Source organism: Nipponia nippon, unplaced genomic scaffold, assembly GCF_047370975.1.
Source record: "Nipponia nippon isolate SJK-2023a ecotype South Korea unplaced genomic scaffold, ASM4737097v1 scaffold_4, whole genome shotgun sequence".
NCBI lineage: Eukaryota > Metazoa > Chordata > Aves > Pelecaniformes > Threskiornithidae > Nipponia > Nipponia nippon.
Genome location: NW_028262358.1, coordinates 71,021,527 through 71,045,159, shown reverse-complemented (window position 1 = coordinate 71,045,159; position 23,633 = coordinate 71,021,527). Strand labels below are relative to the sequence as shown.

The following is a 23,633-nucleotide window of genomic DNA, read 5'->3' as shown; positions in this document are numbered from 1 at the left end:
GTCAGAAAATGTTCATACGCTTCAGTGTGAGGCTGTTTCCTCCTCCTTTTTGCCTCAGAACAGAAAGAAATGAGAATTAAATACTGAGATCTATGTTACAGTCTATCAAACCGTACTGCAGAAGTGGATAGTTATAAGGATTGCTTATATCTGTAAATATATCTTAGTATAAAACACTAATAGAGTCTACATGTACTCTCACTTTTTCTTTTTTATTGAGAAATGTTCAAGTTTTGGATTGAAGTAAGATGTGGACAATAGCATTTTACTAGACAAATGTATTCAATTTTGGATCTAAGGGAAAAAAATCAAAGAATAGTTCATTGGTTATTCAGTCAGAGATAAGCCTGAGACAAAAATGGCAAATTGAAAAACAGGATGATTTTTTTCTATAGCCTCAATTTCCTGTTATTTAATGTCATTTTTTCAGGACTTTAAATGTGGGTGCAACACCAACTGGCTTCACTCATAAACTTATTTTCTCTAGAGCTCTTGGTGGAAATGGTTATGGTAGCAGCTGAGGGCCCTTGCAGAAATTGCGAGAGACACTCTTGCATTGCTCTGCTCCTGTCTTGCCAGGAGACCCCGGGGAGGCCTCCCAGGTAATTGCTCATTATGTAGGTCCTGGCTTATCTTCTCCCTCTTGTTTGCAACTGTAGGTGTCAGGAGAGAGGTGATCAATAAGATGATAAACTCCCTTTTTCTGTCTCCATCCCATCGGACTGTGAAGGTGTGTTTTAATTAGTTTTCCATGTATCTGTAGTCTTGCAATGACACTTGGAGTAGAAAGGTGCTTCATTAGAAAAGGAGGAAATAAGTTTCTTTTTCTTTAGAGACTCTGAGGTTTTTCTAGCATCTTTCTTTTAAGTTTCTGGTCTCTCAGTCTGCTAAGTCTCCTCCTCCTCTGCTTTTCATTCTTTTGCTGGCATGGGTTGTGCTGGAGCTAAGTCACCAGAATTAGTTTCCTGGGCCATCTGAGCAGTGGCTGTGCTGTGCCGTGAGAAATTGCTGCTCCTGCTTTTAGGAATTTCACTCTTGTGCTTTTCTGCGTTCCTAGACATGAGGAAGGGAGCTTGGCACTGTGGAGAGGGGAGCACTCTCTTCCCAGCTTCCATGGGTGGTGGTTGATGAATGCTCAGCCGGTACATTATCGTGAGTCCTTGGTGCAGTTAACTTCTAGTGAGGCAGGTTTTGTTTGCTCTTGGGCAAGTTTTGATTTGTTCGTGTTCGCTTCTAGTCTGTGTGGTTGTTCCCAAACACAGGGATTGTGATGGTGAGAGTTGGTTTTATGCTGTAACTAGCAGTGGAAAAAGCATGTTTGAAGCTACTTCTTGGCAATTTGCTGCTTCATGTTAAAATATTGAAACAAAATAAAGCAGCAATCTTAGGCTGCAGTTTCCAGAGAAATGACTGGGCTCCAGGAGGAGTCAAGCCATTATGGTAACCTTGCATCCCATCTGCTCAGCTCCGTAGCATTTCTTGGCCGAAATGCTGTGAGTGATACCTGGCTTTGTTGCAGCTGAGCACTTCCAAAGGCCTTGCTCCCATTGCCAGGTCCCGTTCTGATACCTCAGTAGGACTGAGGAGGTGCCTGGGGGGGAGGAGAGCTCAGTGACCCCATAGGATGGGGTTTGGGGCTCTTTGCAACTTGGACCATACACTTGACCTGCATCTTTTGTTGCCCGAGTGGGTACCTGAGCCTCTGGCTGTCTGGATGGCATTTCTGGTCAGCAGATGACAGCAGTGGTTAGAAAACAACTTCTGTAACCAAAACGTGCATTGAAATTGGTGCATTTGCAAAGAACTATGGCTTTTCAGAACTAGCAAATCGACTCCCCTAATTAGCTCTGCCCTCGGATTTTCATGTAGCAGCCGGGAATGAAGGATTTTTCCGTACGACTTGTGCTACATATCTCAGTAGGTTTCAGTTCATTCTGGACAGAGTAGAAGCCATTCATTGGCTAAAAGGTGCCATAGCATTAAATTAATCGGGGAAGGCTTGGAAGTGGTCAAAGCCTCTCTTTGTTGTGTGATTCTGGGTCATCAGAGTCGGTGTTCAGCTGGATTACAGGCAAGGAGCTGGGAGCAGAGGCCTTTGGGGCACCACCGCTGGTCAGTTGTGGCATGCCCAAAGGTGTTAGTCTGCAGCACCCAGCCGCTGTCCTGCGGCGCTGTAGTGGCACATGAGTGGGCAGCAGGACTGGGGGTACCCACGCTGAGGGACAGTGGTTACGCATGGACAGGCAGCAAAAGAGACCGGTGGCAAACTCCTCCTCACGCAGGGAAAACATCGGGGACGAGCTGGCTGGTTCCTGAACCAAGAAGGAGCTCTGTGGTGCTTGAGCTGGTGGTTTGGGTCTCTTCTCCTTCTGCCCTTCTGGGGAACAGCACAGTAAACGTGTCTGGATGTTAAGACTCTTTTGGTGGTGTTCTGAGCCATTACATTGCGCTTTCCCCAGGTTTCTCCTGTGATCTGGTGTTCGTCAGCTCCTGCCCAGAACGGCTATGGAGTGTTGTGGTATTAATTCACTGCTGCTGCCCTTGTTAGCTCTGGGTGGTGTCTTGGAGGATGGCTGAGACAAATCCCAAAACTGTTGTGCAGCTGTAGATTAGAAGGTGTTGTATAAACTGTAATGATTGGAACTGCACATGAAAAATATGTTTTTAGAATAAGTTCTCTTTCTGCTTACTCGTGTACCATAGAAATGTAGCTCAATATTTAAAGTAACATAGTCTTGCTGTGGGTTTTGTTTTGTTTGTTTTTTAAACATGGAGTGCTTATGGCTAGTTGTTACCACTGGAAAGCTGAATGCAAGTTTCTTAGGAAAAGCATTTGAAACACATACAAGGGGAGCTAGGAATTAAATCAAAACCAGAAGCAAATGGAATAGAAAGCAACAGTGGCTGAACAGATAATCAAATTATAATAAAACCCCTTGTAAATACAGCATTTGGTGTAGTTTTGCTCATCCCTTACTTGGTCCTTCCTGCTCTACAATTCTTTGCGCTGTACCTTTGAAATAGAGCATTGTAATATTTTAAATTGCAAATTGAGGGACTGGTATGAAGCTTATGGATATAGCTCTTCACAGGACATAGCAACAATTCTTCCCATGGGGTTGAATATACAATTGGACATAGCAAATGTGAAAGCAGCAAGGTTATCAGCCTCCTCTTATTCTGAGTTTTTTTTTTTTTTTTTTTTGAAGTTAAGGGATTTAACGTGCTAGGAGAAAGCAGCAGCAACTTGTGAGATTCAAGCAGCAGCAGCAGAACGAGTTCTGAGAGTGCACCTCTGGGAGAATGGTCTCCACCTCTGAGAGGGGCCGGGGGGACCTGAGGTACTTGGGAGCCGTGGGAAGCAGAGGTGCCCCCAGCAGCAAACGTCAAGTGCTGGATTGAGAAAAGTAGGACTAAAGCACAGAAGTGTTTCATAGCAACTGAGGTACCTCAAGGCACAAGATAGGAAGTTGTTTGGGAGGGAAAGTGCTGGTTACTAAATAGCAAGTATTTAGCAGGTAGAAGTTAGTAGTAGGCTCCAGCTAGAGATAAAAGATGGATTATAACATCTGAACTGCTGGGTAAGAGCAGCAGGATCACTGCTGTGAGCTCTTACAGCAGTGCAAGAAAGCTGAAAGCCTTTGACCACGTAGTTTAGTAAATGATGTTCAAACCAGCTGCGGTCAACCAGTGACACAGCTGCCCACCGCGCTGCCCACCGTGGAGGCGCTCCCAAAGCCTCATCCTTATCTGCAGCTGCTGGGCCGTGTTGTGCTGGAGCAGCTGAATCTGGCAGCTTGGCAGGGGTGAGGCTGCCACAGCTCTGTGCCCCGGGTCCAGCCAGTAATGGGGCTGAGCATGTTATTCCCAGTAGGCACACACACATGTAGAGACCTGTACTGAGCATATATATGTATGTATATAGCCAGCAACAGAGATCAGCATAGGTGTTCTCAGCACTCATGCAAGCCCCTTATTCCTCTATTTTCCCATCCTTGGGAAATCACCTATATCCCTATAGCCCACCTTTGATGCCTCCTCTAAACATCCCACAAGTCTTGTGCAATGCCAAAATCCTCTTCCCCTGAGTACTCCCCCCTCCTCTCCCCCCCCAAAAAAAAAAAAAAAAAAATCTCCCCCTGGAGATTTGCTCCTGTTGACTCATCTTGATGGGTGGACACCCGGGCACCAGGGCTGAGGCTCTCCTAGGACTACCTGGGGAGGGGGCCTGGAGTCCCTTGGGTTCCCACCTGCCTGTGTGTCCCAGTGCTTCTCTGGGAGTGTGGAGGTGGGCCTTTGATGGGCTGACCCCTATGGGTCTGGGAGTAGCTGGGACAGGGTATTACATGGTGCCTCAGGCTGCCATTGCCTATGTGTTCCTTTGGATATGTGCTGATGAACTTTTTAAAATCATGGAACCTACCGTTACTGTAGGATCACTGTTTGCAGCATCAGAATCCTTTAACTATCCCCCATGGCTGAAATAAATAACTTTGGGCTCTTCTGTCGTGTGCATTGCCAACCGTAACACCTCTCTCAGCTTCTGGAGTACCAGCAAGTCCCCTTGTGATAGGGTGATGCTCTTGGCAGATGCATCAATGGCCAGAATGTGACAGTATAATAGTCACATTGACGATCTCCTTTTTTTTTTTTTTTTCTAACTTGAGGTGCTCAAGACTAACAGTAGCTCTGTGCTACTCTGATGCCGTGAAAATGACGCACAACTGAAGTGAAGGGATAAAGTATTAATAATGAGAGGGGCCTTTAATGTCCTGTAAAACGTCAGTATGGGAATGGTGAAAGGCAAACAACCTTCCACAAAGTGTGCACAGAAAGTTTGGAGAGCATGTGGAAATTTGAGAGAGAGGCTTCCAAAGGGGGGGGTTGATTATGGTGATTTTAAATACAGGGCAAGTGAGAGCTGGTGCAGATCGAGGAGCAGCTGCCTCAGAAATGAGGGTCAAACTGGTTGCTTTTGAGGTACTGTTGAATGCTAACAGCCTGCTGGGCTCTAACTGGATTCTGCAGCTGCATGACTTGCTCCATCCACCGCTTTGTGCATGTATGAATGCATAAAACCAGGAGAGAGTAAACCCCGATGGTTTATCTCTTTTTGCAGTATTCAGAAAGGAACTCTGAGTCTCTGCCACCATGTCCTGGCTTTGGCAGACTGCTTTTTGATGCATAATCTTTCCTCCTGCATTTGAGATCAACCAGGACAGATTAATCCCAAGATTAAGGTGGATCAGGTGAAGGGCTGTTTCCATAGCAGATGCTGTCATATGAGCGCCGAGTTACTCTTGTGGTAGAGCAAGGCCATAGGGCAATGCAAATGGCAGGGCAAATCCTGTTAGTCTTGACTAATTGTCAGCTTGGTCCTGGTTCCTTTTTCCCCTGCAGACAACAAAGCACACCAAGCATCCAATTAAGACTAAATTGGTTGAAAATCCAACCCAGGCTTGTATTTACACCGCTTGTGCATAACGTGCTGTGCTCAGGTTTGCGTTAGTTCATGTTTACCTTGTTGAGTAGCAGCTTGTGTGGTCCTGGAGCCAGCTACAGGAGGGGACTGCCTGCTGGCTGCCCTGAGGACTGCACCCTGTAGCTGCACACCAGTAGCTATGCTGCAAAAAACGAGGCACCAGATCTAAGCGCTACCCTCAAAAATGACTTACTTAAGCAGGCCTAATAAGTAAGTCCTTTGACAGAAATTGATACTACTGAGACTGTTCTGTAAAATCATGGTGGTTTATTTCACTATCATCTTTGGATGAGGCTTTCTACTAAACAGAGAAAACAAGGTTAGCTATGAGGTGTAGCTGTTATTTCAACATTTAGATGGGAGATCTTACTGACACAAAATGTAGTTACAGTTCCTATGACAACTGTTCGTCTCTCCCCTGGAGCACGGACTAACGATAGCATTTCATTACATGATCATGTAACGCTGGGCACTGTGACAGTCTTGCCATCTCTGCTCTGGTGTTCGCTCCTAAATGGCATTTAGCTGAAGGCTGCTTGTATTGTGCAGAACATGAATCGGAGTGACTGACCTTCACTGTGCTTACTGCCTGCCACCTCTGACTTCCCAGCTTCCCGCTTGTCATTAGCAAGCTTGCTTTCTACCAAAGTACATTTGCTAGGATGAATTTTATTGACAAAAATTTCTAGGAATTTATTTCTGTGGTAGCAATTCCATACACTGACTAACATTAATTAACAATAGTATCTTAAAAAGTACACCGAGTGCTAATCCGTATCAAACCAATCTGCTGCCAAAAATTCTGAGTATAGCAGCCAAACCAGACCATGCAGCAGGTTCCTGTAGTTACTTCTGCAACATGCTTAGGAAAAATTATAACAAGTTGAACAGATATATTAAAAGACTTTATTCACAATAGAGAAATTTTTACAAATATAAGTTCTTAAAAATTAAGCATCTTGATCTATTATGTATTCCATAATTTCAGTTTATATAAAGATGAAAAGACTAAATGGACTATGTACAAATCAAAACCAATTTAAATGCATGATAGAAATGGATAATGTGTAAGATGAAGTCACCATAGAAACAGTGAGCCATTGGGCATTGCAAAAATCTGTGTACAACCAACACATATGCAATACTTATCTCACAAACAATCAAAACATTTTTTTTTTTTTCCCCATGAAACAATGTGGGTGCCATTTAAAGTGACCTACCTCTTAGGACTTAACATATGCAGCTTTAAATGCATTATTATGCTACAAAGAAATGGAAACAGTATAGGCAGCGTGTTTATGCGAAGATAATGCCCCCCAACCCCCAGCAATTTCTTTTGCTCGTATGAATGACTGGGAACACAAAGTGACCATCACTAGCCATCAGTGAACGGCAAATAAAACACAGGTTATCTCAGCAATCTAACAAGCAGTGGTAAGTACTGACTGTTTCAAAAGGATTGCTCTAGCTTTGGTGTTTTAGGGTTATTTTAAAAAAAAAAAGGAAGAAAAATCAATATATTCTCAGTTTATGAAAAGGTTTTTTTTTCTTACAGTTGGCAGATCTACATGTTGTACAATCTTCTCGTCTACTTACATTAGTTTACAAAAAGTACAGTATAGTGCAGTTTGTACATACAACCTGAATACCAATACCAGTCACATCAGATTTGTGCTCTTCCAAATCATCGTTAACTCCCAAACTTAAAAAAAAAAAAGTCATACTAAATGTCTTTATTACAAGGAAACAGTCATGACGCTTATATTTGAGTACACAGGACCCAATGCCTACAAGAATTCTGTGTTTGTAGCCTGCTTTTTGAAACATGGAGAAGAGCTATCTGGTTCTCCACTGTTTCTCTTCAGCTTGTTAAGTAAATGCAAGATCACTAGACACATCTGGGGGAAGCATACTGTGGTTAGGAAAACCACGTAAAAAGAGGCTTACAAAACCCATTTCTCAAAGGCTGTTTTTGTCTGAACTATTGTAGTTATTTAACAACTGATAGGAGGCCTATAGCAGCACATGCACGACCACGTAGTAGGCAGCAGCAGGTGACCCAATAAGGGTAACTAAGACTTTTGTCTTAGTTATCTTATTACTTTTTGGTTAAAGAGGGAAGAGATTTTTTTTCTTTTTTTTTTTTTAATTCCATAGCTATAATTTCTCTGTGGTACTGGGGGGGGGGGGGGGGGGGGAGAAAACTCCCTTATAAATACAATCTCTGAAGAAGTACAATGAAACGTTACAGTCCTCCAAAGATACAAATTCTGGAGTATCAAAATCAGCAGGAGTTCTGCTTTTCAACAGAGGAGAGCCAAGACTTCATCCTTGCTCGTTCAGTTTCAGAAAACTGTTACTGTGACATGAGGGAATCCATATTTTAAAAAAGAAAATAATAATAAAAAAGCAGTAAAGCAAAAAGTCTTGAGCCAGTGTGCCAGTTCCATATAAGGAGGCTTTAGCTGAGACAGATGCACATACGCTTGTATCCATTTTCCCAGCGCTGGGCTGCCCAGGCTCAGCATCGCTGAAGATCCTCTTGCCTTGCCCCCTACATAAATGGCTTTGGCCGCTTATGTGGCACATGCCATCTTCTCTGTGCAGGGGAAGCAGAGAGGCAGTGCTGGCTTTACAGGCTCCAGAGGGTCAAGTTTATGGGTCAGCCTCCAGCTGCTATATATAAAAATGTAATCCGTTATCTTCGCTCTTGGCTTCTACCTAAGAAAACCTACATTGCAGACCTCTATCAGTGTAGAAAAAATGTACTCTGTAATGCCTAAACAAACAAATGTGCTTCCTCAGCTGTGATTAGCTATGCTGGACATGTGAGCTATCTTACTAAATACCTTTAAAGGAGTTTACTTTTCAGAACCATATTAGTTTTGCTGCAGTCCCTTTCTTAATAAGAAATTACTATCTTATTTTACTCCATAGTGGTCTGACTAAAGACATGAGAATAACACCACTTAGAAAAGGAAGGAAACAATTTATTCTGTTACAATATTCTAATCAAAACCTGAAAAACTAAGGTCTGCTAACTAATGTGCTAAATTCATAGAAACTAGTTTAGTCTAACTTCAATGTATACTGCAGTTTCAGAGTTGTGTCTGCATGAGATGAAAATATTCCTATGTAGACTTCATTGACAATGAAATACATCAGATACTTTACCAAATAATGATAGACCCGCATAAGAAGAGGCTGTCACAGTCACAAGATTTGTCTTGGATGACACACAAAACAAATTAACATAGAACAGAAAAAAAAAAAAAGCTCTTTATACTTAATTCAATATGGCTTTTTGCAACATGGCAAAATATTACAGCTTAAAGCAGACATCTCCTCACAGAGGAGAAAAGAATTTTGCAGTCAAATTAAAAGCATAACAGGAAACAAGTAACATGCAGACCCTCTGCTTTTTTTGGGCCAAGATGACACTGCAGCCTAACAAGATCTGGAGAGATGTCCTATTTCTCTTCTTAGAAGTGGTTCAGCTGGATAAGAGGAATGAAGTTTTATCATAATCAGTTGGGGTCCATTCATAAATATTTACTGTCAAAGAAAACAGACTGCAAAACACTTCATTTAAAAAATTAACTCAGGAATTTAAAACCAAATCATGTGCCCAAGTCCTGGAAAGAAACATAAGGAATGAAACAAAGTATAACTTAATCTTCATCTATTTCTGGTTTTCTTCTTTATTCCCATCGTCTTTGTGAAGAACAGGGAGAGGATGAGCCTCTGTGTTGAAGACCCAGTGTTCGAATGGAAGAAGATCATCTTCAGAAAACAGCAAATACAAGTACCTGGCAAGAAAAAAAGCAGGAAATGTGACCGCATCAGGGAAGTGAAACTACAATGGTTTTCAGGAAGACATAAATACCTGATTTCCCTAGAGGAATGTATCGATGGAAACAGCTGACCAAACACAAAACACCAGTAAGTCCCAGCATCACACTGATTAGCACAAAACTTTGGGGCTACTCAAGTCAGATTGGACTCAAGGGCAATAGCAACTGGAGACCCCCAAAAGAACGCCTCTATCCTGATAGAGGACAAAGAAGTTTAGGCTATCAAGGTTAAATATCGGTTCACTTTGCTTCCATTTCCTCCTTGGTAATTTTATTACATATTGTTTTGATAATATACAACCATAGTAATTTTTTTCTTTCTGAATGTCCACATATATCAAGGCATAGGAATGAAAATATTGTAGTCCAATCCTGTCTTACTTCTGAGAACAACCTCTGCTTTAGGATTTTTAAAGAAGAAAACTGGCACTCGATCAGTAGCTTGGGCAGCTATTTACTAAGACAGGGTCTATTAAACCCAGCAGTAACCAATAAACAAATCCAACATTTTATTTATTGTCATGATAGAAGGTAGTAGCTACTGTAGCATGATTACTGAAGTCTGCTTGGGGATGAAAGTCTGCTTAGCAAATGAAATTTTATTCTTCTCAATCACCATCCTTCCCTGAAGGCTTTTCTTGGTCTAATTCTGATAGGCCAATTTAAAAGGTGTATTAGAGGCAGCGCACTACCTCAAAAAAATTCCACTATGTATATAAACATATTTACGATATTTCATTTACTTGAGTATTACACTTTCTGTTGAAATGGCATGAGTGCTTCTTTCTGGTCTTTGCAACTTTTTCTTCCACAGGAGAAAAAAAAAGAAAAAAGTGAAGATACCAAGACAAAACTTCCCTTATTTCATTAAAAACTTAGAGACGCTGATAGATAAGGAAAGCTTTTGTTTTTCCTTTTAACAGGCCATGCAAGCTTACCATGCAAGTTCACCTTTTTTTTTTTTTCTTTTTCTGTAGTTTTAAAATGAAAAGTATGCAATACAAGTCTGATAAGTCCTCTGTCTAGTCAATTTGTTTCACTAGTGTTAGCATGTATAATTAGATCCTATCAAAGGTAGGAGACATAATTTCTCAACAAAGACTATCAGGTACCTTTATCAGAAGTAAAGATAATTTCCAGAAGTCATAGAATTTAGTTTATTAATATAGAAGGAAAAAAAAAAAAGTCAATTTGGCTTCCCGTCACCTAAGAAAAGTTCTACTGTTTCAGTCGGATTTTGTTACTTGAATGTCAAGGGTATTGATGACAAATACACCTGTAAAGATGATCCAGAGAACTACTTCACATTAATGAAAGTCAACTTTCTTAACTTACTTGAGTGTCTCTGAAAGGAAGAAACTTTGCTGCACATCATCATGGCTTTCATGATTGTTATAAACATCTCTAATGCCAGAATAGCCACCATCTACTCTGCAATGTTTTTCCAGTGCCTGAAGAGAGGGGGGAAAAAAAAAAGACAGTGGGATTAACAAAATGAATCACCTGTCAGTTTTTCTTTGTTTGACAATAAAACTAGCCAAAAAAAATTGTCACAATTTTTTTGATAAAGAGGTGAAAACTAGGTAAAGTTCTAAATAAAAAACTCTTTTTAAAAAGACATGGGCACCCATGTCTAATTTTACATTTAGGAGGAGAAGCAAAATGATAAATTAATAAAAGAAGTGAACACAAACCAGTTTTCAGAAGGAAAGATACATGGATGTGAAGACATATGGACTTTCATGTATTTTCTTTTTCTTCTTTTTAATAGGAATAACAATAGCCTCTCTCTCACAGGCTTGTCTATCAGCCTTCAGAGATCGTGTCACGTATACCTTTCTTGGTCATATTTTAGTGCTTAAAAATTATTATGATAAAGTGAATGCCATGATAAAGACCAGTCCTGTGAGTAGCTTCGAAAAAGGAAAGGCAGTTCTCCATTTGCTATGCAAGTTGTTTGGCTTATCTTTGCAATTATCTAATTTTTCAATGGGAAACCTCTGATATTGGGTTGTGACTGAATTTCTTTTCTGCAGTAGGTACTGTTTTTCTTTGATACCTTTCTGAAAAAGCTTTGTCTGTTACACAGGAGTAGATGGAAAGCTAGTATGTGGCTGGACTTAACGCAACATGTTTTAGGTGTAAGAATGAGATGTGTTTTTTCTCTAACTAGTTTCCAAACTGTGCACTCAGTTAAAAGGTGTAAAACAGATGATTGATTCCTATTTTACACCTAAAAATATAATTTGGTTTCTGCCCACAGGAATGTTCTATATGATCAGCTAATTTTGAAGGAGAAAAAAGATCAGATGAAGGATGTATACAGAAGGGCAAAAACCATGTACCTGGTGCTGGAAGTGTAGAAGGTATATACAGTTACACTATTTAATACGTTTTGCTGCTTTTCTTTATTTTAGACAGGTGTTTGCATTAGAAAGGTGGTACCTATATGCCTATATATGAGCCATAACTTCTTTAAATAGACTGCTATCCAGTGTTTTATTTGAATATTAGTTCTCTTATCACTGCTTTGTTTAAAAATATTAATTCATCTTTCTTCTTTATAATTGACCTATTTAACAAGGTCAAAAGTATTCTTAGCCTCTTCATTTTTCTTATTCTGTTTTATAATAACTTTCTAGTATGCAGTATAATAAAGGAGTAAAGAGAATCTGAGATGATTATATTTAAAACAGTTCATTATTCAAAAACAAATCTAGAAAATACTCTTCAGCCCTAAATAACTTCTCACAATGACAATGATGGTAAGCATGATGGATTACTACATTTACTCAGGACCACACTGCTCTGAAACATGGTGCTTGCTGTGGAGACAGGTATTGGAGCAACAACGTTCAGGCAGAAATAGCTGGAGCTTTATCAACCCCCTGACAGAGAGATGGAAGACAACTAGTTCCTCCATTTCTGAAGTTATTACAAGTATCACTAAAGTGATTACAGGACGTGTTGATTTTATTTAGGAAAAGATGCTGCATTTCAAACCACATATGGCAAAAAGCTATGAAAAGGCAGAAGCTACGTTTAAAAAAAGCAAACGGACAGAATAAGCATTTTCTGATGACAGATGGGACTAAAAGTCACTAGTAATTATTGAGGTATCCATCACCTCCACCTGCTCTAAAGGCTGTTCAAGATCTGTGTTTTGCTGTAAGTAGATATCCTAAATGTCCTTGGTTTTGCTGGAATCCCTGTAGCTATCTGCATATATTTAGCTTGCATGTCAGGCTCTCCATAGTTTTCACTGGAGAGTAAGCTGCCTATTGTATATTTAAAAGGGATTTTTCTCCAGAAGAGATCCTTTAAAATATAACAGGCCTATTTGTCTTTTTTTATGTGTCTTTAGGTTCTTTAATTTTCCTGGACACTTTTGCTAAGTGACAAATACACTTAAGTTTAAACAAGTAATTTGCCCTGGCTGGTACTCCTTCCCTCTTGTCTAGTTCAACCTGCAATGAATTCAAAATGCTGAATCTGTGTCTGGATTTTCAATGTCAAACACAAGATTATGTTTTCCAAGGCACAGCAGAAGGAGAACTTGAAGGATAGGGCTATTATTCAAAGAAACATCTGCGTTCTAAACAGGGTGAGGTAAAATAAAAGCAAATTGCATTTGGGGTTTATGTGCTCTAACATGTACTTAGAGCCTTCTTTATGAGTTCATTGTAGGGAGATACTGTACAGGCACCTCAACACACTGCTATGATGGAAACTAAGAGGTTAACTTGCTCCATGTTAGCCATCTGGTGGTATCTACTTGATGCAAATGTGAAGTATCTTACCCCTCAAAGCTACTTTCCACTTAACTGAAGGAACAGGACATTCATGTGCAGTGCTAGTACGTTAAAAAGGCTCTTGGTTGTCACCCTCCTTTAACTGGCAGTAATGGCCTTTTGTGCCCGTACCTGCAGTTTCAGAGTACAGTGATGTTTGCATTGACAGTGGGGTAGTGGTGGGTGGTAAGACACAATCAAACACATTTTAAATTAGTAGCTCTCAGAAAATGAGGGTGGCTAAGATCAGTTATGCTAGAGTAATGGCAAACATCAAGCGGAGTGAAAACTGGCTGACAGTCTCAAAGTATCATAAAGGGAAAAAACAAAAGAAGTGCTGTGAATTCAAAATATGTGCTGCATTTATAATGCAGAAAGGCAGACTTTCAAGAGCTAAGCTGATAAAACCTTTCTGACTCAGTAACACTGGATATTGCTGTTGGTCATAACTGCATTTTCTGCAACTGCTGAAGTACATACAGAATGATCTTGGACTCAAATTAAAGCAGCAAAGCAAGTTTCCAAAGAAAAAACGGAGAGGCTAGAGCGTGTTTTTAGTCTACAAAAGTTAGAGAAAGAATTAATAGACTTGTTGGAGAGTTTAGAAGTCATGACCTATAGAGCAGCCTCCTTTTCTACTACAAGGGCACTGGGAAACAAACCTAATGAGTTCTTATTGCCAGTGTCATGAGTTGAAAATGGACATAAACACCTGCAGAACAACTTTTTTGGGCAACAACAAATGGTCTGAGTGTTGCCCCTTTTTTCTTGTTTCAATCTCAGCTTCCTCTTTGTGCAACAGGTGTTGGTAATCAAACCAACCATAGTCAGTGGTCAGGGACTTCCTCAAGAACAAAAGGGAGGAGTGATGTGTTCTCTGGAGCGAGAGGGAGAAGAATTTATGAAATAGTTGTGGTAAGCTATCTTGACACGTGCTGGAACAAAAAAATACAGTATCAGGTGGAGCTGTACAGGCTATAAGCATCAGGGAAGAAGAGAAAAAAAAAGAAAAAAAATTATTTGAAACCTACAACTGACTGTATAACTTCTGAGAAGCTGTAAGCTTTGTTTTTGTGAAACATGCAACTGCACATTAGGAGAGTGGAAGATGGGCCTGTACAGAATGGGACCAGCTGCATCTCCCACACATGGGCTCTAATCCACTATGTTAGAGCCAGATGAGAGTAGCCACAAGAATGTTAAACAAGGAACACATGGGGAGCGCTAAGAAGGTAAACGAGTGTACAAACTTGAAATAAACACAAACAATCTGAACCAACAGGGTAAAGAATAATAATAAGGAAAACATTTCAATTGTTTGTAACAATGTTATCAGTGTGGGCAGCAACAATGAGTCAGGAAAAACATCTCCTGGAGAAGGGACACTTGGCATTGCTGAAGCCTGGTGGGATGACTTCCATAAACAGCCATAGTAAATATTCCAATTATAATCTGCCTGGGAAGATTGCAGTAGTAAAATGTATGCCTATGGGTGGTGTTAACGAAGAAGAAAGTAAGGGAACAGCACTCTAAATTAGAGGTTTAAAAAAAAAATTGCTTTGGAATCATTAACTCAGAAGCATATTGTTTCAGGGTCAATAGAGCCAAAGCCTGAGGGAGGCAAATAAAATGGCCTAAATAACTACAGTCTACCTAGCTGAATAGAGTGTTGACTGCAGATATGGAATTGCTGTGAATATTCAAAGAAAGAGGAGTTAGAGGGTAGAAGTATAGTTAATGCTAGCAGCTATTCTTTTATGAAAAGCAGATTTTACAATAAATTTCATTCTTCAAGAATATCTAATTATGAAACTTGAAATGCTCTTTTTTTCACAACACTCAACAACATTTGCACAACAGTTGAGATATGTTCAGTATCTCACACAGTGAATACTGAATACAATTACAGATCTTGGTTGCTGTTGAGGGAGCCAGATAACTGGCGCATGTCATGTCACAGCCAGGTATATGGAGTCATAACCCAGTAACAGCTCTCTAGTAGGGTCCCTTGGGGATAAGAAATTGCACGACACAAGCCCACATGTTCTTCCCTTAGGATAGAGCAACCTTCTACAACTAGCGGTGTAGGCCCATCCAAGAAAGTGATCATCATACAATCCTAGAAACAAGAGGTGTTGGGCAAACTGACAAACAGGACATTTTTGAAATCCTGGAAAGCAATAACTCTGCAAAGGAGAGGTCACTGTGAACGAAATACCACACAGAGTTTTGTCTTGTTTTCTTTTTTTTTTTTTTTTAATTTTTCTTAAGTATACAGGGCCACAAAAATAATGTTCTTCAGCTTCCTGTATCTCCTATAAGATCTCAGCCTGCTTAGAAATTCCAAAGTAAGAGTGAAAGGCAGATACCTTAGCAAGGGCAACATCAATTTGAGAAGAAAATAAGTGAACTCTAGAAGTGTAATAAGGACCCGTACCTGGAGGATGAAACATGGTAAATCCAAAGGCTCTAATTTCTAACAGTAAGAGTGATTAACTGCTGAAATAAGGGAAACAATGGATATGGCAAGCCAATTTTTGCCGCATAGACTAGCTGCCCTCTTGGAAGTCTTGTGCTAGACAAACACAAATAGCTAGGTTCAGCATGACTGGTTGAAGCTCAAAGGCTAGTGGGACACAGAAATTTAAATCTAGAAGAGATTGTTATCATTAATGGAGTTCAGTCCAGATGACTTACGCTTTTTGAAAGTAAGTGACCCATTTTTTAAATGTTTGGTACTGTCTAGTACTTCATCTTGGCCTTCACCTTAATTGAAATCACCTTCATACAATTACTGTTGAAAATATACTTCATAAAACTTATTTCCATATCCAAGGCTCAAATTTGACACACATTTGCACTTTCCATTCACATGCAATACTCAACATCTTGAGCAGTACATCCAAATATGACCCTGATCTGAGAAGTATTTAAGAAGGAGAAATCACAAGGTATTTTTCTAATATACAATACCAGCAGTATTTGGTTTTGTCAAAATTATCTTAGTTCATCTATTTAGTAAATGAATCTCTGGAAATTTGAGTTGATATTACCAATTTAAAATAAATATTTACTCTCCAACTGCTAAACAATATCCAGATATCATTCCATAGCTCACTTAACAAGATATTAGGATTTAATAAGAAAAAAGTCCATTACCTCTACAGCTTCCCATCCCCACTGCCTGTACTTTGGGTCATGAGTGAGCCGCCACATGTACATGTAGGTCTCTATGACTTCTGGTCGTAGGATGTAGTATTTTTCATTTTGCCTTGTAGCAATGGCTTCGACACCACCATCAAATCTGAAGGCTTCTGGTCCCAGTTTCATGCCTAGCCAATATAAAAACACATGCTAAAATAAAGCCATTAAAAAAGGTTTCACATCATGTAACCTACCAAATCAACTATCCTTTCAGGTGGCACAAAGCCAGGTTACCCAAAAGGTGTGTCATTTCTGAAAGATACTGCAGCACCTCCTGGTTTTAATATTTTGTAAATAATTCAGAGTAGGAGAGAGCTGTTCTTCATCAATGCCTTAAACAGCAGTTCCAGTTTGAATAGCGATGCTAACATTTGCATTCTGGAAGACTTCATATAACTAGCAACATGTGAAATTTTGCTTAAAAGACAAGGATATTTACTTTTCTATATCAAACTGGAAAATACACTCTGGGACCTGAAAGACTGACAGGGTTATTTTTGTAAGAAGATGAAAGAATCCGAAGAAATTTCCTGCACAGAAATCCACTTTCTTTGTGCAATTCTATTGTTTGCAGCATTGTACCAACAGAACTGAGAATAAAATAATTTTTTGTGCATAAAACATGATTAATAGCTATATTGATGCATAAGTGAACAGGCTCCCTCTCGTATTTGTATTTGGCTATACAGAAATTGGCAAAGTGAAAAAAAAGCTGTCATGTTAATTACTAGAGTGAGTAGATATGATTCAGGTGCACAGAAATTATTTATGAAACAGAGCAGCCATTCTTAAAGTTACTCTTAGAGCAAAGCAGCATTTGCTCAGAAAGGATGAAGAGTTCTCACCATCATACAAATTTCATTCAGCATTGCGCAAAAATACTGATGGCTGCCTTCACAAAGTCAAACTGTGAAACTAAATTTTGCAATACAGTACTTACTTGTACGATCATAGGATTCGTGGCAAGTCCTAGCAATTTCAGCACCAAGCTCGATGTGATGGCCCGTCTTGTCATTAGGTGCTCCGTCTGCACCGAGGGCAAACATGCCTCCAGCAAAACAAGTGAGATGTCCCATCTTGTGTTCAAGCAGTCCACCCTTCCACTCAGCGATGTACGTCAGCCCCCCGCTTGATTTGCGAATGAGGTGGGTCTCTATGGCCTGCAAAAGGACATGATTTCAATCGCTTTGGTACCATTTGGTAAAGTATGAAGGACAAAGTTGTCTTGTATGTTGGTTAGTTTTTCTCCATATTGCCTTTGCTTATAAAGTAAAATGGGTAATATGAGCTAGCATAACCTCAAAGTGCAGCCAAACCAACACAGATTAGCATACCTCAGTAACGATGATTAATTTTGCCACAACTTTGAGCAATTTATGCAGTACATTTTATTAAAATATTGGAAAGACCTAAAAAATACAATTCAATTTTAAAATTCTTTATTTCTTTGCCTTTCTACTTTGAGCAATTTCAGGTAATTTCACTTTTAATGGTGATTAGCCATCACTTCAGCTTCCATACTTCCCATTGTAATTCTGACTTAAAGGATGTGATTATTCGTATAATTTCACATCAGTTATATGCAGACATAGCTCCTATTCAAAACACCTGACTCGGTGAGTGCACTGAATTGATGTTAGGCCTCTGAGTCTATATGGCATTCCCAAAGTCCAATGAGTTTTCCCCCCAGACTGAATTCCTCTGTAGTTATCAATCAAGAATAGGGTCTGGAAAAAAACCTAAACAGAATAAAAAAATACAAATCTCCTAGAGAGAATTGAAGTTGGTGCCGTTAGCAATGTACGGTCACTGACTACAAAATCCAGGAAAACAACCTTCTCTTATGAGAAGAACAGAATTAAAAGAACAGAGGAGATGCAGAAGAGCACATTAATTAGAAGCCCACACAGAAAGCAAGCTATTACTCTTTAAAGGGTAATGGAGAGGAGACGAACAACACTACCATATGTTGAGTTATCCAGCAGTACTCTCGCTTATTCTATTGAAATCATAAGATCCAGAAACAGTACTCAACATGCATTATACAAGAGAAAAAACATGAATAAAATATCAGCACAGAGAACTATTAACAAAAAAGCCAGGATTAAAAAAAAGTGTTATAAAGAGAGGGTATTGATTGTCGTTATTTCTTCCCATTTAAACATCTGTAATGGTTGGTTTTATAAGCATGAAAAATCTTTTCTAAACTAGAAGCATCAGCAGAATAATTGTACAAGTTTTACTTACTAAGTAGGTTTTTTGTGCCAAGAATGTCACATTGAAAACTACATTTTGTTTTCCACCAATATTAGTGCAAAGCACTTAGTAAGGATGTTTTCTGCCCACCTCCAGACCCATTACTGGCTCAGGAAACTCCTCCATCCCTTTCTTTCCTCCTTGATTGTATGTTTTTAGCATTAGTACCTACTGAAAAGCATACCTAAATTTTAAAGCAGCAGTAAATAATGAAGATTCCTGTACTTTCAACAAATCCTGCATAATTTAACCTATAAAAAGAGGAATTAAATATAAAAGGGGAAAGGTGGGACAACAGTTTCCTTAAGCATCCAGTGGGGTCTGTGGTTTGGATGAAAGAATTACAGAGGCCGAGTTGGACTCAAGCTAATTGGTGGTCGGGTATTCCAAGTGCATATAAAAAAGCTTTTCTGTCAGACTGGGAAACTAGTAGAGGAATATCTAGGTACTTTTTTAAAAAATAATGTTCTTTAAAACATGCCTTTTGTGCTCATTTGGGTATAAAATATTTGAATTTATAATTAAAGAATTGACAGAACAGAGTTCAAAGAACCTGCTACAAAATGGATTAATGCATAAAGAGGCAAAATTTATGAGAAGATAGAAATAATTGGAAAAATTCCAGAATCTTTCAGAGTTCTGGTCACATTTTTATTGAACGGTTTATATTTTGTAATAAGATGCCTTATTGTTAAAACACACAACAATTTTGTGGGAAATAGCTCTCGGACTACTTAGGCACTCTAAAAAATAAGCTATCTAAAACCAAGCGCAGAAATGAAAAACTTTTAATTTAATGCTATTCCATTAAACCTTTCAGCATGGTATCCCCATCTCACCAAATCAACAATTCTGGCAATAGTTGATAACTCTACTGATCACTTAGCTGTTGAGTCAGAATTTATTTAAAAAACAAACAAATATAAAAATAGATTGATGACTAATTTACCTATATTGTAATTTTTTTAGTAAAGAAGTAATGAAAGACAGAATGAAGTATTACTGTACCTGACAGAAATAACAGTAATCATGCACCTTCAGAACTATAGTAACTAGATCAGAGTTGATTCTTGTAGCATGAAAATGGATTTTGCGATACCAATTAGTCTTTCAGAGTTTTTTCCCCCTCTTTTGGCTCAAGATTAAAGTTCAGGCTGAAAAAGGATGACTTCCACTTGGGAAATTTTAAAATTATTCTAACAAACTGGTGTTAAGAAACTAACAAATTGATGTTAATTGATGCTAAGAATGTAAAAAAATAAAAATATATATCCAAATTAATTATTCATGTTTAGTAAAGCAAATCATCTTGGTTTTATAAATAAGTCCTATTAAGAACTAGTACATATGCCTATTAAAAGTTATTTTTAATATGTAAGCATCTTATTTAAAGCTATTTTTATTAGATAATTATTTGATATATTACAGACTCTCAAATTGCCTTGTCATATTTTGTACAATCATGGATCCCTGAATGCTAGTAATACCTATATCGATGTATATACCTTTATTAATGGCATGCTAGGTAACTAATCATTTCTACCTAGACACGAAATCCAAATAACCTTCGATATGTACAAATAACCTTCAGAAGCCATAAGCCCAAGTGTCCCAGACTTGCAAGTCCATCAGCACTCAACAAACTCTTATTATGGAAGACAGGAAAACAAATACTGTAACTTGGTAAAGCCTAAACTTCATTTGACATTAAATGCTTATGAAGTAATAGTTTGTAGAAGCTACATGATTTAAGCAAACTGACCTCAACCGAACAGCTTTCGTAAAGCATGAAAAGCAGAGGAGCATCTCTTCCCAGAGGGCTGGTAGCTCTTTTTGTGGCACCGGGTGGTGCACCAGCAGAGCTCACAAAACCACTGCCAGGGAGCTTACAGTGGGACTGTCAAAAGCTTCAACTAAATCGCAGAAGTTTCTTCATGGGCCATTTTCCGTCTGAGCTGGACAAACTGTTGTTGTCAGAAATAGGTTTCCCTTCTCTCATCACTATTCGTCTACCCTCTGACTGAGAATAGAGAGACTCGCCACTTGCCCTGAAACAACATTCACCAAAGGGTTGCTACCGAATTCGCAGTATCAAAGTTGCATGAAGTTCGGAATAATTCCAGCATGGCATTCAAGTGTCAGATTATAATGAATTTGTTAGGTGTGTTCCAGTTGTTTCAGGAACTCAACATAAAAAAAAAAGTCATTATAAAAAATCAGTATATTTAGAAAGCCTCAAAAATGTAAACGCTTTTGATCTTAAAAAAATGTATAACCTGCATGAGTACAACATACAAAAGAAACCTCCCCAACTACTGATGAATGTATTCATTGAAATTTTGAACTCCTCTATCAATAACAGCATTTGCAGCATTAAGACATGGTAAAACCTTCCTTTTCCCCACAAGTCCAACTTAACTATAGTTTAGTTTCAGAATTTACTTCCAAATATTGTTATAGCACTACTTCTGGAATGTATAATGTTTGTATAATGCATTAGTATAATAAAATATAATAAAATATTTTCAAAGTAAACAAAAATCAGTACTCTTTCAATTATCGATTCTGAATCTATATACCCAAACTGCCAAAGTGCCATCTACCATCCATCTACTGGAAATTCACAAAACTGCTATTCACATTTTTAATATGTTTTTGGTTATAATATAATGGTATGTACTTCTGTGAGGAGCACAGCAAAATACTTTTCAGTGAGTTTCACAAAGGTTGTAAGTGCTATCGGGCTGGGCTGAACTTTCTGAAAGACATTCATTTTTTAAATAAGCTCGAGGGCCAGAGCAGGACTAAATCACTAGCTGGAATACATGGGCAATTGTTTTAAGTATAAAAAAACTTGAACACAAAGTTGAGAAAGTACTAGGATGAGGAAGAAATACTGTCAGTTTGAATGAAGATATAATAAGGGTCTCCGAACTTGAGCAGTCGGACGGGAAGGTAGGGTTACAATCCCAGAGTGAAATGCTACTTGCTATCTGCAGCGCTGTGGGCGCAGCTCTGGCAGGGAACTCAAGTTACTAAAACAAGTTGTTACAAAAGGAGAATAGGTAGCATGATGACAACGATCCACCCAAGTGAACAGCTCTGTTCGGTAGAATTAATTTTGAATTTCCTACTTGAAATCAATTTACTTTTATTTTGATATAATTATCTACACACTTAAAAAAGGGACACATTTATTTGAATTGCAGCTCTATTACAAGTTGGTCCCCACCTACGAATAATTCCTTCCTGCTCTACTTGCAGATCAGGTGGTGTCATATTTATCACTACTGAGATTATGATTTCATTTTACTATAATGAATATTCTCGGTATAAACCAATATACAACATCTGCAAAGAGTCAGAAAACCCAGAAGAATGTGGTCTTTGATTAGCTGAAAATACATTATTGATGGAGAATTGTTTGGAGCTGGTACAGTTTTTCTTTTAAGTAAATGGAAATTGCATGTTACTGTTTTCCAGAATATATTTCTGCAATTCAAATAGTAATTTCTTTCCTTCCATCAAGGTAAAGCAGAGAGACTGTGCAACATAAAAGGCTGCAAAGAAAAAGTGGCTGCAAATGTATGTTCCCAAAGGGAGCAATAGCAGACGCTACCTGGGAGTGACCAAAAAAAAAAAAAATTTTTTTTGAGACAACCTGACTTTAGACCGTAGCGGACAAAAAAGTAGAGGGAGGAAGGGAAAGTAAAGGAAAATAAACAACATTTGCCAGATATTTAAAAAAATAAATGTACTACATGTAAAGCTGATATGCCATACGGTTTATAATGTACCTGCAAGCTCTTACAGACAGGCTGACTTTTATGGCTGATGCAGTTCCTGGCAATTTTTTTTTTGTGCTTTTATGTAAGGCTCTGCTTACAGTCCTCACTGCAATAAAGCCTTTAGCTAAATTACTTTTTTTCCCATCTTGTGGGAAATTATTCCTTCTATACAACAACTGTAAAAATGCTTGAGCACTCAATTAGAAACACTAACAGTCCCTTTTACGGTTTGAATTGTGACTCAAGTGCACCTTGTATTACTCCTGGCATTATTCTTACGAGTTCACATGTTACAATGATGCCCTCGCCTATCTGTCACATTGGAAGAACTGCAGTGAATGAGACATTACGGATTGTTTAGGTTACAGGATTGCACGTTGCATGGGTGTGTAATCTTGGTTATTGACAGCACAAAGGAGAAACTCTTCAATTTTTCCCAACCTGATTTCCCCCCCTCCTGCCCCCTTTCTTAAGGCGATACGTTTTGTGTTCTCTGCTTATCAGCCTGTTCCTGAACCTTTACATTATACTACCAGCCCTTACCCTTGCAAAATTAAGGAGAACTGGACCCTCCTAATTAATAACCATTTTCCTTCATTTCGTTCTTCATTCCTTTAAGGTTTTCACACAACTTAAATGCTGTCTTCACCACCCCCCTCCCTCAATCCCTGACCTGATTTTGTGATTGGGAAGTCCTTCATTCACCCTTTCAGTTGTTTAGGACATTGAACTGGATTGCTTATAGAGAAACGCAGGATACAGAGCTGAAGTCATCTCACTGTTCAAATGAGTAAAAAAACCCAATCAACAAGCTTATTTTTAATAGGGGGTATTCTTTTGGTTGATTATGCTGACAGGTAATAAAAATATTAACAGAGATGCCTACAGAGCACAGATGTAAGCTGTAAGATGTAAGGAAAAATATTCTGCACCTCAAAGTCGCCCAATTCAAAATAAACATATGCCACAAAAAAGTTAGTTCTGCTAAAGGAGCAGGGATAACAAACTGCAAACCTCAAAATGCAATGTAAAACTGCAGTTCTGCTTCCTCTAGCACTTAGCCGTTTTACCTCTCCTTCTACAATAATGCTTTAAATATGATGAATGAATTTCAATGACTACTGCTGTTTTAACAACAAAAACCAGGGGTTTCATTTCCCACCTCAAGACGTCACTGTAGCTGGTGGAGATAAAACTGTCTTGCAAGTCATAGTTACATATTTTCATACCTTAATAAATTTGAAACTTCAAAAATATG

The 23,633-nt window shown here is 38.8% G+C and overlaps 1 protein-coding gene across 1 annotated transcript in view; it reads right to left on the bottom strand.

Annotated features, from left to right (window-relative positions):
• Positions 1 to 6,374: 6,374 nt before the first annotated feature.
• MAN1A1 (mannosidase alpha class 1A member 1) overlaps positions 6,375 to 23,633 on the bottom strand; it is a 150,873-nt gene continuing 133,614 nt past the window's right edge. Inside the window, exons 9-12 of the mRNA XM_087775918.1 lie at positions 17,272 to 17,491; positions 16,287 to 16,459; positions 10,672 to 10,787; positions 6,375 to 9,291 (exon numbers count right to left, since the gene is read on the bottom strand). Coding sequence (XP_087632044.1) covers positions 9,165 to 9,291; positions 10,672 to 10,787; positions 16,287 to 16,459; positions 17,272 to 17,491 — 636 coding nt within the window. The 3' untranslated portion in view covers positions 6,375 to 9,164. The remainder of the gene's footprint in view (positions 9,292 to 10,671; positions 10,788 to 16,286; positions 16,460 to 17,271; positions 17,492 to 23,633) is intronic.